Source organism: Vombatus ursinus, unplaced genomic scaffold (genome assembly GCF_900497805.2).
Source record: "Vombatus ursinus unplaced genomic scaffold, bare-nosed wombat genome assembly UNPS02014832.1, whole genome shotgun sequence".
Lineage (NCBI taxonomy): Eukaryota > Metazoa > Chordata > Mammalia > Diprotodontia > Vombatidae > Vombatus > Vombatus ursinus.
In genome coordinates, this window is record NW_020954610.1 from 39,726,089 (window position 1) to 39,743,338 (window position 17,250).

The following is a 17,250-nucleotide window of genomic DNA, read 5'->3' on the forward strand; positions in this document are numbered from 1 at the left end:
CCTTTGGTGGCTCGGGCTTGAATGCTGGAGGTGGGCTAGTATCCCTAAGTTGGTCTCTACTAGCAGCCCTCCTCATCTGACCCCTTGGCTCTGGGCTGGGTTTCCTTATGCTCTACAAGAGATGAAGGTTCGCTGACAATAAGAACATCAGAGCAAACAGACCTAAGTAACAGTTTTTCTTACTTCCTGGGATGTTGTCTACTTTGTGTTAGGCTTAATGTAGAGTCAGATTTTGAGCAGAACACAGATATATATACATATATATATATATACATACACACACATACACACATATATATACATATATATATGTATATATATATTTACTTTAGAAGTACTTAAAATTTTTAAATTTCTTTCCTTTTAGGCAAATTTCTTGTTCTGTGAATTATTATAAGCATACACTATTGGAGAATAATTTCCTCATCAGAGTTAAAAGTCTGTTCCAATAGATCATAAACTCCATGAAGATCAGGGACAGGTTTGAAGCCTTGGATCTAATAGGTTAAAAAAATTTTGAATTAAAAATTCAAGTTAAAATTTTATTAGTTTTACTTTTCATTGGTTTAGACCAGTGAATTCATTAGTAGAGGGAATCGCTCCATTGTTTATAATTTATATACTCTTAGAGAGTTGCCTGGGGCACCAAGAGGTTAAGTGACTTGTCCACAGCTATCCATATTATGTCTTTTATTATTACCACCTAATATTATTTCTGAACTTTACCTCAGAAATAGTATAATAAAACTTATATAAACCTAAAAATTTTCTTCTCTAAAATCCCTCTTTCTAGTTTTATGTAGCTGTTTTTTAGGAAGGGTGGCCTTTTTCACTCAATTTTATTTTCCCCCTTCATTTAATAAATACTAAATTCACAAATTTCATTCATTGAAATCAACTGTAGAACAAAAGAAAAAAGCAGTAACAGTCACACACATATATACAACCTCATTTGAATAGATCAATATATGTGCATATTTGTAGTTATGTTCATGTGTGAAGCATATGTATATGCATATATTGTGTGTGTGTGTATATACACATATATTAATCATAATTTGAAAAATCAAAATGGGAGAAGTTGATTGGGGAGAGATGGAACCAAATGACAAACATGAAATACATGCTAAAACAAGATTAAAAAGGAATATCCAATTAGTTAGAATCCATATATAGCAGAGGATATGGCTAACTAGACCAGTGCTTCTTAAACTGTGTCGCAACAACAGTAAAAGGTTTCTGATTGTGCAAGGAGCAACAATTCAAAATCAAACATATAATAAATCCAAGGTGTTTCTGGCAACGCTTGCCTGTGTTACATTGTGCGATTTCACTGCAGCCTTGGTTCTGAACACACAGCATACGCACTTTGCACTATGAATGCTGTCGCACCAACAAACACTGCCAACACGTGAAAAGGGGTCACGGGTATAAAAAGTTTAAGAAGTCCCGACCTAGACTATCAATGGATGCCTTTTGCTATCCAGTTTAGTAACAAATGATTACCAAAACTCTTCTTATTGAGGTAATTAAGTGAGGAAAGGAGAAAGATGAATAAGAGAAAACCATCTCTTTGTTCACTTCACAGATTTTTTTTTCTTCTGTCAATGGACAGTTTAATTGCTGGCAGGGTTTATCTCACCTCTTCATGTTGCACTGGTTCAGATGAGCGAGTAATTGAAGAAACTTGGGGCTCCTCTGATGGTTCATCAAGTTCATTATCAGTATAGGCACCTCCTTCTCCATCTGTGTCTTCGAAATCACTGATCAAGCGGCTGTCACAGCTCAGATAGTCAGCACCCATAGCAGTTAAGTAGGACATTCGGTCATCCATATCATCATCCATTCCTTCCAACTTGGGGAGCAGGGAGGGAAAGAGGATTTCGTGCAGTTAGTAAAGTTTGTTAATAATGCTGAAAGCGAATGTTCAAGAATAGTTTAAGGGTCACAGAGTAATTAGATCTCTCTTAAAACTAACTTTTCCTCAACAGAGTAAGACTTCATAGCTACCTTTTAAATTTTAATATTCCTTTTTAATGACTCTCCTTTTGAATTTTAAATATTGACTGCAATCTTGAATTCTATTCTTAGGCACAAACTAATTTCCTCGTGCTAATCTTCTGCACACCACCATAGATAAGTCTTCTGAAGTGTGACTGTAATTGCTCAAAAACTTCTACACCTCTCTCATCTACTAAATCAAGTCTAAAATTTCAAGGCATTCAAGACCCCATACACTCTAGATCCAAACTACCCTTTGCGTTTTACTAGAACAGAAGTGTAGTAACTCTTTCCTATAACTGTACAGGGTCATCTGATTGTGTGATTTTATTCATAATGTTTGCTTTATCTAGAATCTCTTTCCACAACATAGTCACCTATCAAAATGCAGCCAGCTCATTCTTCATGGCCCAGCTCAAATGCCATCTCTTTTCATGAAGCTCTTCCTCCATTTCATTTCTATAGTACCAAGATTGTGCAACATTCATGAGAAACTTATTTATTACATATTGCCTTGTATTGTAGCTATTACTCTGTAAGTCTCACATTGCCTTTTTACTAAACTTAAGCTCCTTGAAGGCTGTAATCATATTATGTGCAACTTTCTATCTCAAATAAATGGATGGCTCCTTTATATTTGTTGTTGCCTGAATAATGACATCCAGAAAACTAATACAGTTGTATAGCTTACTAATGTCAATCACAAGAATTTAACAAGTACAAAGACTCTTGATATCTTAAAGAAGCAACAATGTACCTCAAATACAAGATGATTGCACCAGAGAATCCCAGGACTAGAAGTCACTGGAAGTTCCCAGTGAATGGGAGAAGCTATAGGAGTAGCTCTTTTTTTCCCCTTTTTAATAGCATTTTATTTTTTCCAATTACATAAAGACAACTTTTAACATTCATTTTCAAAAAAATTTGAGTTCCAAATTTTCTCCTTCCCCTCCCTAAAACAGTAGGCAATTTGATATAGGTTATATATGTGCAACCATATAAAACATATTTCCATATTAGTCATGTTGTGAAAGAAGAATCAGAACAAAAGGGAAAAACCACAAGAAAGAAAAAAAAAAACAAAAAACCCCCCAAAAGTGAAAATAGTATGCTTCGATCTGTATTCAAACTCCATAGGTCTTTCTCTGGATGTGGATAGCATTTTCCATCATGAGTCTTTTGGAATTGTCTAAGCCCATTGCTGAGAAGAGCTAAATCTATCAAAGATGATCATTGCACAATATTGCTGTTACTGCATACAATGATCTCCTGGTTCTGCTCACTTCACTCAGCATCAGTCCATACAGGTCTTTCCAGGTTTTTCTGAAGTCCACTTGCTCATCATTTCTTATAACACAATAGTATTCCATTACATTCATATACCATGACTTGTTCAGCTATTCCTCAACTGATGGGTATCCTCTCAATTTAGTCATCTATTCCAAATAAGACTATTACTTAATCTCTCCTTACCTCTTCTCTAGGCAATTATTTCAGGTTGTTTTTTTTAAGCTTCTCATCATATCATATTTTAAAAATTATTTTCATCATTGTCTTCTGAATTTGCTCTTCCAAGTTCTCCCTATGCTCTTGATTTGTATATAAGGGAATTTTAACATTACTTTCCATCTTGAAAGTAAAAAGAAGTATAGGGTTTCCATACACTGTATATGGCTTTCTTTTCCAAAGTCCTTTACATTTCCTACTTGTTGCAAAAGGATTTATTACATTCAGAATTGTGCTAAACATATGTTTAATTCAGTTTTTATGGAAATAGGTTCATTACATCATTACTTTGTTTAAATTCTGAAAATGAAATAGTTGAATGGAGTAGTAGGACATCCTTTTTACGTACCTTTCCTTCTGACACCCAGACTGCTTCTCCTTGCTGCTGTTGAATTAAATCTTTTAAGCTGCCAAACCAGCTGTCATTGGTTGAATTGAGATTGATTGTCCCTATTGAAAATAAAGAGACATTTTCATAAAATGCCATATTTGCCTAACAAAATATATTCTACTTAAAACACTGATTCCATCAGTTCTGTCACATTCATCATAACAAAAATGAGCATTTTAGACAGTGTCTTAAAGTTTGCAAAACAGTTTGTATATGTTATCTCATTTGATCTTCATAATAGCCCTTTGTGGCAGGGGCTATTATTGTCCTCATTCTATAGAAGACAAGAGTGAGGCAGAAAAAGACTAAGTGACTTGCCCAGGTTCACAACCGCAAGTAATTGTCTGAGGCAGGATTTTAACTCAGGACTTGTTATGTCCAATGCTCTATCCTTTGAGCCAACTAGGTGTGGCTAAATAAGAAATTTTAGTGACCATTTTAATATCAGACATAAGAATAAAATTAAAACAGTAAGTTAGCTGTTAAAAATCATAAGCATCATAGATTTAAAAGAGACCCCCTAGGTCACCAGATCCAGCCCTCTCAATTTGCATAGGAGGTAACTTGAGACCCAGAGAGATTAAATGAGTTGACTAAGTTAATACAGGTAGTCAAATTAGTGAAGTTGGGATTCAGACTCAGGTTCTCTTATTCTAAATCCAGCACCTTTTTAAATTTTGGTATCAGAAAATCACATTTGTGGATTTCCTATTGAAGTTTCCGTTTCAGAAAAGTTCTCTTAAAACCATCATCAACAGGGGGCAGCTAGGTGGTACAGTGGATAGAGCACCGGCCCTGAAGTCAGGAGGACCCAAGTTCAAATCCGGCCTTAGACCAAACACTTGACGTGTACTAGCTGTGTGACCTTGGGCAAGTTACTTAACCCTGATTGTCTCACCAAAAAAAAAAAACACAAAAAAAACATCAACAACAAATATAACAGCATATTTTGAGAATCATAAAATATTAGGTATGTTATAGGTAACATACCTTAAAAAAGGACTCTCTAAACACTGCTCATTTGTCTATATAAAACAATGACATACAATGATCCAATTTAATAAAAGAATATAGGGAACTCCCTTCATGAAAATCTCAAACATGTTTCTAACTTCTAGCCTTTAGAGAGTTGCCTGAGGCTCAAAAAGATTAAGTAATTTGCCCATGGTGGTCAAATGTGAGAGGTAAGTTGTGACCTCAGGTCTTTCTGACTCCAACTCTATCAACTCTATCCACTATCTCATGCTGCCTCTCCTAGGTAACATTTATATTGCCCTTTAAGGTTTTTGTAAGACTTTACAATCATTATTATATCATTTAACAATGGAGGAAGTATTGGATGGTGAAGTTTGAATTTGGAATTCTGCTGCTGATACTTCCTGGCTGTATGAACCAAGGGTACATAACGACCTCTCTGAGCCTCAGTTTCCTCATCTATAGCACCTAGGATATTAATAGAATCTCACTCACAGAACTGTTGTGAGGACCCAAATGAGAAAATGAAAATGAATTAAGCATTAAGCATGATATTAAAAGAATAGGCAATTCCTTTGCCCATGCCTGGATTATCCATAGCAATTTAATCCTAGGCTGCTTTAACAACTTTCAATCAAAGGATTTACAGGCTATTGCCACACACTCTGAGTTGGTGGATGTTCAGAGAATATAAACAAGCTAGCCTGAACAAAGCACAACATGCAAAATATAATTTAGAGGGTAGATCCTCGGTTTTTTTTTTAAAAAAAGCTTTATAAATTTAAAAATATGTATTTTTTATCATCTGTAAGGTTTTAGATTATTCATGATCCTGCTCCCCTCAAGTAAATTTGTCTTGTACTAATGGTATTAGATTTACCATACTTTTAAATTTATGCAAATACTTCTAGTATTTATGAAAATTTTAAAGGATAACATTTACTAAAGATTATCTTTCAAAATATGACAATAAATGAACATTCACAGGACAGAAAAAAGCAAAGAGTAAAAAAGATAAAGGAGATGACATTAGGAATATGGCAATCTTATTGACTTTTGCACAATGATAATTCAGAACGTTAAGTTCACTGGAACATAATTCTTAATCACTCTCAGAAAATTGGCATTTATAGGTCTAACAATAGGCCTAAATCAGTCATGCAAATGATAGTGGCCAGTAGGTCTAAGACAGTAAAGAAATGAAGACACATAAAAGAAAACAGGCAAAGCAAATAAAAAACAATGACAATGCTATACTGTTTTATTTCTGTAAAACATGAATGTACATATGTAGTCATATACTCATAAACAAAAGTGAAGCTATAAGGATTCATGTAATAAGTAGATCCACTCATTAATGATTCCTAAGGTTCCTTCCATCTCTGAGACTATATAGTTTAAATAATAGAGATAAATGTGACAAATTACTATGCACTTGAGTACTATCATTAGTGGCATATATCATTATTTCTTTCGATGAAATTCTACTGTTGACCTTTGGAAATCTCACATCTCAAGTTGTCCAAAGAAGCTAGAACATTACCAAAATATGTTGTTCCAAGGGAAAAAAAAAAACCCTTAAATCTCTTGCACTTGGCATTTGAGGATAAGCTATTTTACCTGGAAATTTCAAAGAATAATTATGATTTATCATTTCCTAGTTATGGTCTTATATGATCTGTGCCTTCTGCCGTCTGTGGCCATATCACAGCTGTATAATATAAGAGAAAAGATCTGAAAGTAGTCCTCTAGGGACTAAGCTCACACTTGAGCATAAAATGGGAAATTCTGGAGGAGCATTAGGAGACAAAGATGCTGTTTACTAAATTACAACTTGGTTTCTGTCTGGAGTCAAATGTAAGTACACACAGATTCTATATGTAGATAAACCAGACTAAGAAAGGTAGAGAGGGTGATGTGTATTCAATCTACTTAGGAACAAAATGGGAAAAAAAAAAACCCCAACAAAACACATATTCTCATTATAAATAAATAAATAATGTTTTAAAAATAAGAGCACCATAACAGTTAATTTACTAATATTATATAAAGGCAACACTTTATTGTTAACTCCTTGTTATTTGGAGTAGAATGAGAAAAGCTTAAAAATTTGTGAGTTAAAAGAAAAAAAAATATATTAAGTGCTACAGTAAACTGCCGTCTTGGAATCAGTCTCTTCCAGCAGAAAATTCAGCAATTCTAGTTGTTGATATGCTGTACTTTTGTCATTTTAACCAAAGTCCTACAAAATTTACTGATGCTTTAAAATGTACAATTTAAAATAAGTGTGTGCCCTAGGTTCTGATGCCTAGGAAATAACCACTATTACACAATAATTTATGGTGGCCACAGAAATTACATAAATCCTCATAAAAGAGAAGCATTGTGGCATAGTGAATAGATAGCCCAGCAAAAAACCAGGAAGCCCTAGGCTTAAGTCCTGAACCTGAGACATGTTGGCTATGCGATCATTCACTCAACCTCTCACAGGTCTAGGTAACTGTCTAAGACCATAAGAAGCAGAGAAGCTGTATCGGCACACAGACTTTCCTCACACAGGCCCAGTCCCTATCCACATAGATCTACAGTGATACGAATATAACCCCAAAGTAGTTCTGTAATATGCACATTCTAAGACTTACAGAAAGGGTCAAAGACCTAATTGCTTTCATGAGCGGTTTGGACTAGATGGCCACTCAGGCCCTTTCCAACTCTCAAAATTCTGTGATTCTGTGAAGAATGCCCATTTCCCCACTAAAATACCATCATACCACACTGTGGATCTACACCCACTTGTTTAGACCAAGAAGAACACAGACATCAAAAGGAACCAAATATGATAAATGATTTCACCTACCAACACACATTTTCAGAAAAAAGTCCAACACAAAAAGCCCAAAAGGGAAAGGCTCAGGGGCAGCTAGGTGGCGCAGTAGATAGAGTACCAGCCCTGGATTCAGGAGGACCTAAGTTCAAATATGGCCTCAGACTAACACATAACACTTACTAGCTGTATGACCCTGGGCAAGTCACTTAACCCCATTGCCTAACCAAAAAAAAGGGGAAAGGCTCCTATATTTGGAGTATACAGACTTGTAATTTAACAGTAGAGCATATGAGCAATTAGTTTAAAGCCTCCAAACAACAAAGCAAAACAGCAAAACAAAACACCAAACAAATAAAAAAACAAAACAGAACAACCCTCTCTGCTAGACAGAAGCAATGTCTTATAGCAGAAAGAATACTGGCTCAAGAGTCAGAGGATGGGGATTTATAGCTCATCTTTGACACCATTTGTGAGACCTTGGGCATGTTGCTTAAGCTCCCTATGCCTCAATTTCCTCATCTGTAAAATGAAGTTACATTGGATGGCCTCTGGGGTCACTTCAACTCTAGACTATGAAAAAGAATTCCTGTATCACGGTATATTTCAATATTGTAAGATTACATTGCTTTCCCTAAAGTTTCATAAACCTTTCCCCAAATTCATTATTTAAAGTTCATACTTAGTCCTTCGCTCCTCAACCCTTCTTGCCCCACTCTTTGAAGAGTTGCAGGTCAAAATTTGCTTACCTGTAAAAAGATGAGCACAAGTCTTTTTTAGTTTATTGGCTTGGTCGAATAGCTTCCGAGAACTCTTGGTAGATGTGGGATCTAACCTCTGTCTCATTGTTTTCACTCCCTGTCTAGAATCTGGGTTGAAGAAGATCACAATTGGGAACCACTGGGTGTAGTTTAACAAATCCACAGCTTTAGGGGTCACGTCCAGAAGTGCATGCTTATTCTGTTATGAAAAGATGGATGATGTTTTTATGTATTAGCAAAAGAAAAAAAAATTATAAATAGGCTTAAGGCAATTAAACATTTGGAAATCAATCAGATACATGACGGTAAGCAAAGGCAGCAACAGCAGATGTTAGGAGGAGTTCATAATCATCTAAAGATGACGAGGAACCTAATTTTTTCCAAAGTCACGTTTTTCTTATGAGGATTTATCCCAGAACAAAACTTAAGTTATCAGCACATTACAAGGACTTTGTTAAGAACAAATACACTCCAGAAAAGCCCCCTTCCCTGTTGCCCTCAAATATACCCACAAGTCCCCTTCTATAAAAAACTTTCAACTGACCTTGCATTCTCTTTAAGTGATCATCCTATACCTCCCCACCTTCCCTCTTATAACCAAACTCTTAGAAAAAGTTATTTAAATCTGTAGCTTCCACTTCTTATTCCCTTGCAATCTGACTTCTATACCTCACCACTTGACAGCAACTTCTTTATTCAAGTCCACTAATATCTCTTAGTTGCTAAATATTTATTTTCTCCATCTTCATTCTTCTACACCTCTTCAGCTTTTGACCACTCTCTTCTGAATACTCTTTCCTCCACTGGCTTTTGTACCTGTTACTTCTTAGTTCTCTTCTTGGTCTAACCATTTATTTTTCAATTCACTGTATCTATTACAAGCTCTGCAAAGTATGGGTGTACCCCAGAGCTTTGTTTTGAGCCCTTTTCTCTTCTCTCCCTACACTCTTTGCATGATTTTATCAGCTCCCATGGGTTTAATTATTGTATCTATCCTCACCTATCTCAATTTCTTTATAGCATTTGGTGCTACTTGTCACTTTCTTATCTCTGAGGGTTTTTTTTGGGGGGGGGGATGACACTTGGTTCTCATACCTATCTGACCACTCTTCAGTGTCTTGTTTGATCATCATCAATGTCCTTTCCCTGACTCTAGGAGAATTCTGTCTGTACATACTTGGTGACCTCATCAGTTCCCAGAGACTCAAAACTCTACAAAGATGACATCTCAATCTACATATCATCCCCTACTTTCTTTCCTGGGCTCCAATCCCACAACACCTAACTGCTCATTAGACATTTTGGATTGGATTTCCTTTAGACATCTCAAAATCAATATATCCAACACAGAATCTCTCATTTCATAGAGATTGTGTAACATCAACTCAACATGTCCTGAAAGACCTTATCTCTTTCCTTAATCCTATCCTGTTCCTCTTAACTTGTCCATTTCCAATGAGCATACCAACATCCTTCTAGTCACCCACGTTAACAATGTTGAAGTTATTCTCAACTGTTTATTCTTCCTCACCTCTCATGCATGATCTGTTGCCAAATCTAGTTGATTTTACCTCTCTGTGACATCTCTCACACATTTCTCCTTTTCTCATTTACACAATCATCCTAGTTTAGGCCTTAATTAGCATTTGCCTACACTATTGCATCTAAACCTCTCCTTGCTTCCAATCCCTTCCATTCTCCATAGAGCCATCAAAATAATTTTGCTTTTTTAAAAAAGCACAAGTCTGATTAAGCACTTCCCTATTGCCTTTAGGATAAAATATGAACTCTGTTGTTTGACATTTAAGGGATTTCACAATCTGATTCCAGTTTACCTTTCCAGGTTTATTTCCCATTATTCCTATTCACATATTCATTATTCCAGAGAGACTGGCCTACTTGCAGTTTCCTATAGGCAACATTTCACCTGTCTTCTTGGTACCTTTGCACATATACTGTGGCTTCTATGCCTCGTTCCCTACAGAAACCTCTCTGAATTGTTTGCCCCATTTACTCCTGATGAAAAACAAATTAGAAGCTGAATTATCTCCCTGTTCAGTCATTTCAGTTATGTCCAACTCTATGTCACCCCACTTGCTTTTTAGTTTTAGGTTTGTTTTTTTTTCCAAAGACACTGGAGTGGTTTGCCATTTTTTTTTTCCAGCTCATTTCACATATGAGGGAACTGAGACAAACAGGGTTAAGTGACTTGCCCAGGGTCACACAGCTAGTAAGCATCTGAGGTCACATTTGAACTCGGATCTTTCTAACTCTAGGTCCAACAATCTACCTACTTTACCTGCTTCCTGAATTATCTTACCTGTTCAATAATCTGCCTCACAGTATTCAATCGCACTACTCCACTGGACTTTTCAGATCCTGCATCTTTTGGTTCTGTCTCTGTGAAAAATAAAATTTTTTGTTTTAGAGAGATACATATATAGAGAAAATATATATTTTGTATACATAAATAAGTAATTAAATCATTTAAAAGATACAAACCCAAATATGAAAAAATGTGATAGTGAGACTTACTAGCAGTTTGAAACACTTCAGGCAATTCATTGGTCAACTTCTCCATGGCTATATCAGCTATAGGTCCAAATAAGACCACAGGCCTCTTGAAACCAGCTAAAAGGGACAAGAAAAGTCTTCAGGATACATAGACAATTGTAATACTGTTCGAACACTTTAAATGGTTTTCTAGACTCTTTAGGATAGTAAAATTTGATGTAAGAAGCTGTGTGGAACAGGCAAAAAAAAAATTGGTCTCTGAGTCAGGAAGACATGGGTTTAAATCCTGCCTCTGATACATGCTGGCTGTGTGACCTTGAACAAGTCACTTAACCACTAAATGCTCCAGGCAACTCTTTACAACTTTAAGTTGCAGAACAGGTATTAATCTGCATTTATAGAAGTTTCCTCCTTGGGGATTCCCTATACTAATGAAATCACAAACCTAGTTTGAAAGAAAACTTTTTTTGAAAAAAAAAAAAGTTGTGTTTCCCTCCTAAATTTAGAATTCAGAAATCTTCCCTGTCTCCAGAGGCATCTCTCTGTGCATGTTCAGTGCACACTGGCCACTTGTTTAGCTCTGAAGAGAGAGAGAAAGAGATAGAAGAAAACCAAGAAAAAAACCAGGGAATTAAATTTCTCAAGCCAGAAAAGGACTGGGTCAGGTGCTCATTGCACTATGAAAGTGGGAATGTAGAAACTAGAAAAAATTCAATTTTAGACTAAAAAAAACCCCCTTCTTTTTTATAATAAACTTAAACACCAAAAAAGAGCTTTTCCACACAAAAGGACCACAAAAAAAGAGGATTGTCTATAAAACTGAGTATTTTTTAATGCTTGCTGTCCTTTTGTGATGATAAACTTGAGAATAGGGTTAGGATATAAGCTTCTAAATAGCATTTAAAAAAAAAACCCTGAAAATATTCCCTCAGAGAATTTGAAAAACACTTTTACTAAGAAATTGGTGTAGTTTATTGTCTGGGTAATCTCTGATAAACCAGATCTTAACATAACCCTATTCTGAAGGCAAACAGGCCACCACGGAAGAAAAAAAAAAAACTTCTGTATTCCTCACCCTCTCGCAGTAGAACCCTTTCATAAGCCGGGAATTTGGTGCTAACAGATACTACAGCAGTCAAGTCCTCTCGACTCTTCCTTAGATTCTTTTTCATTCCAGATCTCTGGCCACGCATTCTCCAGAAATCTGCCCTGTCTCCAGAGTTGTCTCTCTGAGCATTCTGTACACTGGCCATTTGTTCAGCTCTAAAAAATAAATAAATAAAACAAGGAATTAAATTTCTGAATCTAGAAAAGGATTGTGTTAGGTACCCATTACTGAGAAACTGGGAACTTACACAGGAAATATTCAATTCTAAACTTGGTAAAAATTTTGTTTTTTATTATGAATTAAATGTCAAAAAAAGGGCATTTCCAGAAACACAGAGCACAAAAAGAGGATTGATATGAAACTGTGAATCTCCATTTCATGTGACTTGCTTTTTTAAAAAGTATATAATAAATGTCACGTGTTACTTTCAAAACTGCTCTTGTCTCTACATCTTTCTGAACTTCTTTTTATTCCCTGTATATTTTAAAACAGGTTTCAATGTTTTTTTTTTTTAGCAACATCATTGCTACTCCCTTTTCCTCCAAATCAAAAACTGAAAAAGAAAAGTCTTATATCAAATAAGCTCAGTCAAATAAAATGAGATCATGTGTCAAAAATGTCTCTTCTGTATCTCAGTCCATCATCCATCAGAAAGTAACATACTTCATTATATATATCTTTTGGAGACGCGGCTAGTCATTGTACTGGTCAGAGTTAAGTTGTTCAAAGTTGTTTTTCTTCACCATGTCCTGGTAAAAGAACTGTTCTGGTTCTGGTTTACAATGCATCAGTTCACATGGCCCATGATTCTCTGAAATTGTCTCTTTGGTAATTTTTTATGAAGCAATAATATTCCATTATATTCCTATATCAAAATTTGTTGAGCCAGTCCCCAGTTGATGGACTCTTAGATTCTAGTTCTTTTGTTTTTTCCTCTTTTAATCACCTCCCCTTCAGGTTCAGGAAGTTTGTTTTGCTTTCACAGCTATTCCTTCTCATCTATCCTCTTACTTACTTATTATCTATCTTCTTACTCACCCACTCTATCAAATAATCCCTGCTTGATGCCCTGCTGAGTTTGTTTTACTGCGCACCAAACTCTGAGTGTGTTCAACCTCATTTTGTCCATTTCAGATAAGTGAAGTCCATCTGATGCTCACTTTCCTCCCTTCCTCCATTTTTGTATAATCTTTTCATGTATCCCAATTACAAGATATAGAAAGATTCCCGGGGCAGCTAGGTGGCGCAGTGGATAGAGCACCAGCCCTGGATTCAGGAGGACCTGAGTTCAAATCCGGCCTCAGACGCATAACACTTACTACCTGTGTGACCCTGAGCAAGTCACTTAACCCCACTGCCTAGCAACAAAAAAAAAAGAAAGAAAGAAAGAAAGAAAGAAAGAAAGAAAGATTCCCTCCCCCTTCTTCCTCCTTTCTACATTACTATATTTATTTCCTTTACATTTTTACTTCTTTCCTCTTCTCACACCCTCAGAACAAAACCACTCTTCCTTCAGTATATTTTAATTTAACTCCTTAAAATGCTCTTTGAGCAACAGGTTTTGAAGAGACACTTGTTCTCCTATTAAAATGGTAGTAGCATACAACTTTCTGGTTGCTCAAATAAAATATCTAAGGTTTCTCTTGATTTCTTGTATTTCTAAACTCATATTTAGCTCTGATTTTCTCATCAGGAAAGCTTAGAAATCCTCATTCCCTTAAAGGTCTACTCCCCCTGCCCCCACCATGACACCACTCCCCCTCTCCCATACCACATTCTCTTCTCCCAGAAAGATTATATTCAGTTTTATAAGGCAAATACTTCTTGGTTGTAAGCATATATTTTTTGTCTTTCAGAATACTGTATTCCAAGCTCTCCTTTAATCTGTAGTAGAAGCTGCCAAGTTTTGTGTCAATCTGCCTATGTTTTCTTGGTAATTGAATTTCTTCTTCCTAGATGTTTGTAGCACTTTTTTCTTTAACTTGGGAGTCCCCTGGGACTTCTCTTTTGGGGGTTTCTTTCTTTACTTTGCCTTTTGGTTCTAAAATAGTGGGCAACCTTTACTTGTGCATTCTTGAAATGTAATGTCTAGGCTTACTTTTTTTTTAAAAAAATTATTGTTTTCATGGAATAAAATGATTCTTAAATCATCTTATTTGACCTGTTTACCAGGTCAATTGTTTTTGATAAGATAACTTAAATTTTCTTCTATTTTTACAATCTTTTGCTCTTGCTTCTTGCTCTCTCATGGGGTCACTGATTTCTGTTTGGTCTATCTTGGTTTTCAAGGAGACTATTACTTAGATTTCCTTACTTAGGTGAACTAAACAAAGTTTACAGCTTTCTCTTCTAAGTTATTTATCATCTCAATTCTTTCCTTTGAAGCTTTATTGTTTTTTTTTCTCTTGCTTCACTTATTACAGGTATTCATTTAGTCTTTTATGTAACCCTCCTCCTCTTGTTTTTTTTGTTTTGAATATCTGCTTGCATTTGCTAGGGAATTACTCTCTCTTACTTTTGGGGACTCCATATCAACAATAATATTTTTATTCCAATTGGCGTCTTCTTTGGTTTACTCATCTCTTTAGCTTTAGATCATGGAGGCTTTATGTAAGTGCTTCCTGCTGTGATTTTAGGTGGGATGGTTAGTCCTACTTAGTTTTGTTTTGGGTCAACTCACTTCCCCTGCTGATTTCCATCTTCTGGAGCTGGCCCACCCCTGAATCTTTGGGGTTGAGAGTATTTGATCTTCAGGCCCCTTGGAGCCTCTGGACTGTCCCTATCTGAATGCTGCTGTGACACACTGATTATTGGTACTCTTCAGGGCTTCCAAGGTCCCTCTATAGGTTACTGACCCTGAACTTCCCACCCCCTACCCCAGGCTTTCTCTAATGGGTCTTCTCTTCTTGTTGCCAGATACAGAGCCTAGTAGGCTATACATTTCTCTGGCCCATTTCTAGTTGCACTGTGAGGTTATTTGCTGACTGCCCCATTTCCCATAGATTCATGGCTGATTTTTTTGTGCAGTTTTGGGATAGGATAATTAATTCAGTTTCTCACTGGATTCCAAATAGACCAGCTAAAAAAATTGGTAGAAAATATGTAAAAGGAGACTCAGATGCCTTTTAAAGAGCATACTAGTCAAACTAGCTTTTAAGAACTACTTGAGTCTGAGTCATTATTATTATATAAAGTACTTGCCCTCTAACAAACCCACAGAGAGGTGAAGAATTCAAGGTACAAACTGAAATATTTTTTGGACATGGCCATTGTGGAAGTTTGTTTTGCTTAACTATGTATATTTGTTACAAGGGTTTTGTTTTTCTTTCTTTTTACTGGAGGAGAAAAAAAATTGTCAATTAAATTAAAAAAGAAAGAAAGAAAGTACTTGCCCCCCAAGCTCTACTTTTCTGGAGTTGCTCAAGGTCAGTGAATCAACAAGTATTTACTGAGCACACAAAAGGTTCATAGCCCTTTTCCTGGTAGTTTGGGTTGAATAACAACTCAAGTTTCAGGCAAGCACTGCTCAGTCCTCATATGTACATTATGTACTCTTAGTTTCAGCCATGTACAGTAAAGAGAATAAATACTGCCTTGGAAATGATTCAAATGCCAACATCAGGTGGAACAGTTGTGTGCATGTCAAACACATAACTACTAAGTTGGTGGATTAATTGCACTTTCCTTTCATCTTTAAGCCCAATTTTAAGGAAAGAGATGAAGGCAGGGTACTTCATGACAAATTTGATCAGATGACCCAGGGTTTGGGGGAGGTTTGTTTTTATAGGGCATTTATGAATGTTGTATTTCACATACCTGCTTTTATTTGGAATTAGACCTTTTTCCAGTTCATTTCCGATTCTCACAGCCAGCCAGTTACCCAACTTGCCATCATACAGTGTATCCACTACTCTGAAAATCTCCCCTCTTGTGAATGCTAAGCTCTGAGGTGATTCTTTCTCACATTCAAAGTGGCTCCGGATGAAAAACGAGTCCCCTCTGCCACAGGCCAGAATGTCCCTATATACTGAAAAAGACAAGCATCCTTTAGATTGACTGACCATGATAATTCCTCACTATCTATTACTTCCCATGAATGAAATCATCTTCTCTTGGGAGTTCAGCTCATTACTGAATAATATAATAAATACCTTTCCCTTTTCTACATTACCCTGCCACAATTCAGAGCCATTGGGACACACCTCCTCTTTATGACAAAAGGCACTAATGAATTTGCATTGAAAAAATGACATCCACCTTGCTCCTGAAGCTAAAAGCTGGAGACCCAACCACACTTTCAGTTACAGCTTCTCAAGGAAGCCTCTCTGTTCAGAAATGTATTCATTTTTAAGTCCATGTAGCTAATGAAACTGTATTAGTAATATATATACACAGAGCTCTACTCAAGTGCTTTTCCTTCCAAAAGTGACCCCCCCATGACTCATTACCTCTTGCCTACCTCTTCCCACAAGAGAACAAATTTTCCTTCATTTTATCTAACAACCAAAACTTTTTACTGTTAAAAAAATTCTTTCTGCATTTTCCTCTGACAAGTTAGGGCTTCAACAACCTGCTCACAAATGACTAAACCATTTTTCTCAACATAAAGAAAAATGTCCTTACCATCTGCTCTGCTCTGAGTTAAAAGAGTCACCATTTCACCTTTGGGAATTTCTAAAAGATAGAGAACTGCATCCTCTCGAACCATGCCTCTGAAATCCTGAGAGTTCACCTAATGCAAAAAGAAATAAGTAGCAAAGAGATGATGTTTTTTGGACATAAATTATTCCTCAATCCCTTTGAAAAGAAATACAAGGTTGTCTTATTCAAAGCTAACTCTAGGTTGGGGATCCTGAATAAAGAAAGGAAAGAAAAATGATTTTTAAATTAGCATGGTTATTAGCCAGTCTAAAATATATGCTTGCCATGTTTTTTTTTTTTTATCTCAATTGAAGATATCATCTATATAAAGAACTACCCAGGAAAAGAAATTCCCTTCACCAAGGCAGATCAGCAACCATTCTGCAAGCTACAGTATTACAGAGTTGCTTAGGTCACAAAGAGATTAAGTAGACTTGCTTAGGATCACACAGCTAATATATATCAGAGGCAGTATTCAAAGTTAGGTCTTCTTGTCCCTGTCTCTTTTCCCTTCTTCCCTCCCCCCTCG

At 36.1% G+C, this 17,250-nt stretch overlaps 1 protein-coding gene across 6 annotated transcripts in view; it reads right to left on the reverse strand.

The window, feature by feature from the left end:
* The window catches only part of TJP2 (tight junction protein 2), a 156,486-nt gene that overhangs the window by 5,360 nt on the left and 133,876 nt on the right, over positions 1–17,250 (reverse strand). For 5 of the 6 annotated variants that reach the window (XR_003567069.1, XM_027839260.1, XM_027839262.1 and 2 more), the window contains exons 12-20: positions 16,704–16,812; positions 15,897–16,107; positions 12,048–12,235; positions 10,994–11,089; positions 10,779–10,858; positions 8,447–8,657; positions 3,857–3,957; positions 1,643–1,855; positions 2–112 (exon numbers count right to left, since the gene is read on the reverse strand). Coding sequence is in view for 5 of the 6 variants with exons in the window: in XM_027839260.1 (XP_027695061.1) it covers positions 2–112; positions 1,643–1,855; positions 3,857–3,957; positions 8,447–8,657; positions 10,779–10,858; positions 10,994–11,089; positions 12,048–12,235; positions 15,897–16,107; positions 16,704–16,812 (1,320 nt within the window). In the remaining variant the exon portion in view is untranslated. The remainder of the gene's footprint in view (position 1; positions 113–1,642; positions 1,856–3,856; positions 3,958–8,446; positions 8,658–10,778; positions 10,859–10,993; positions 11,090–12,047; positions 12,236–15,896; positions 16,108–16,703; positions 16,813–17,250) is intronic. The other variant, XM_027839259.1, reaches the window with a different exon arrangement.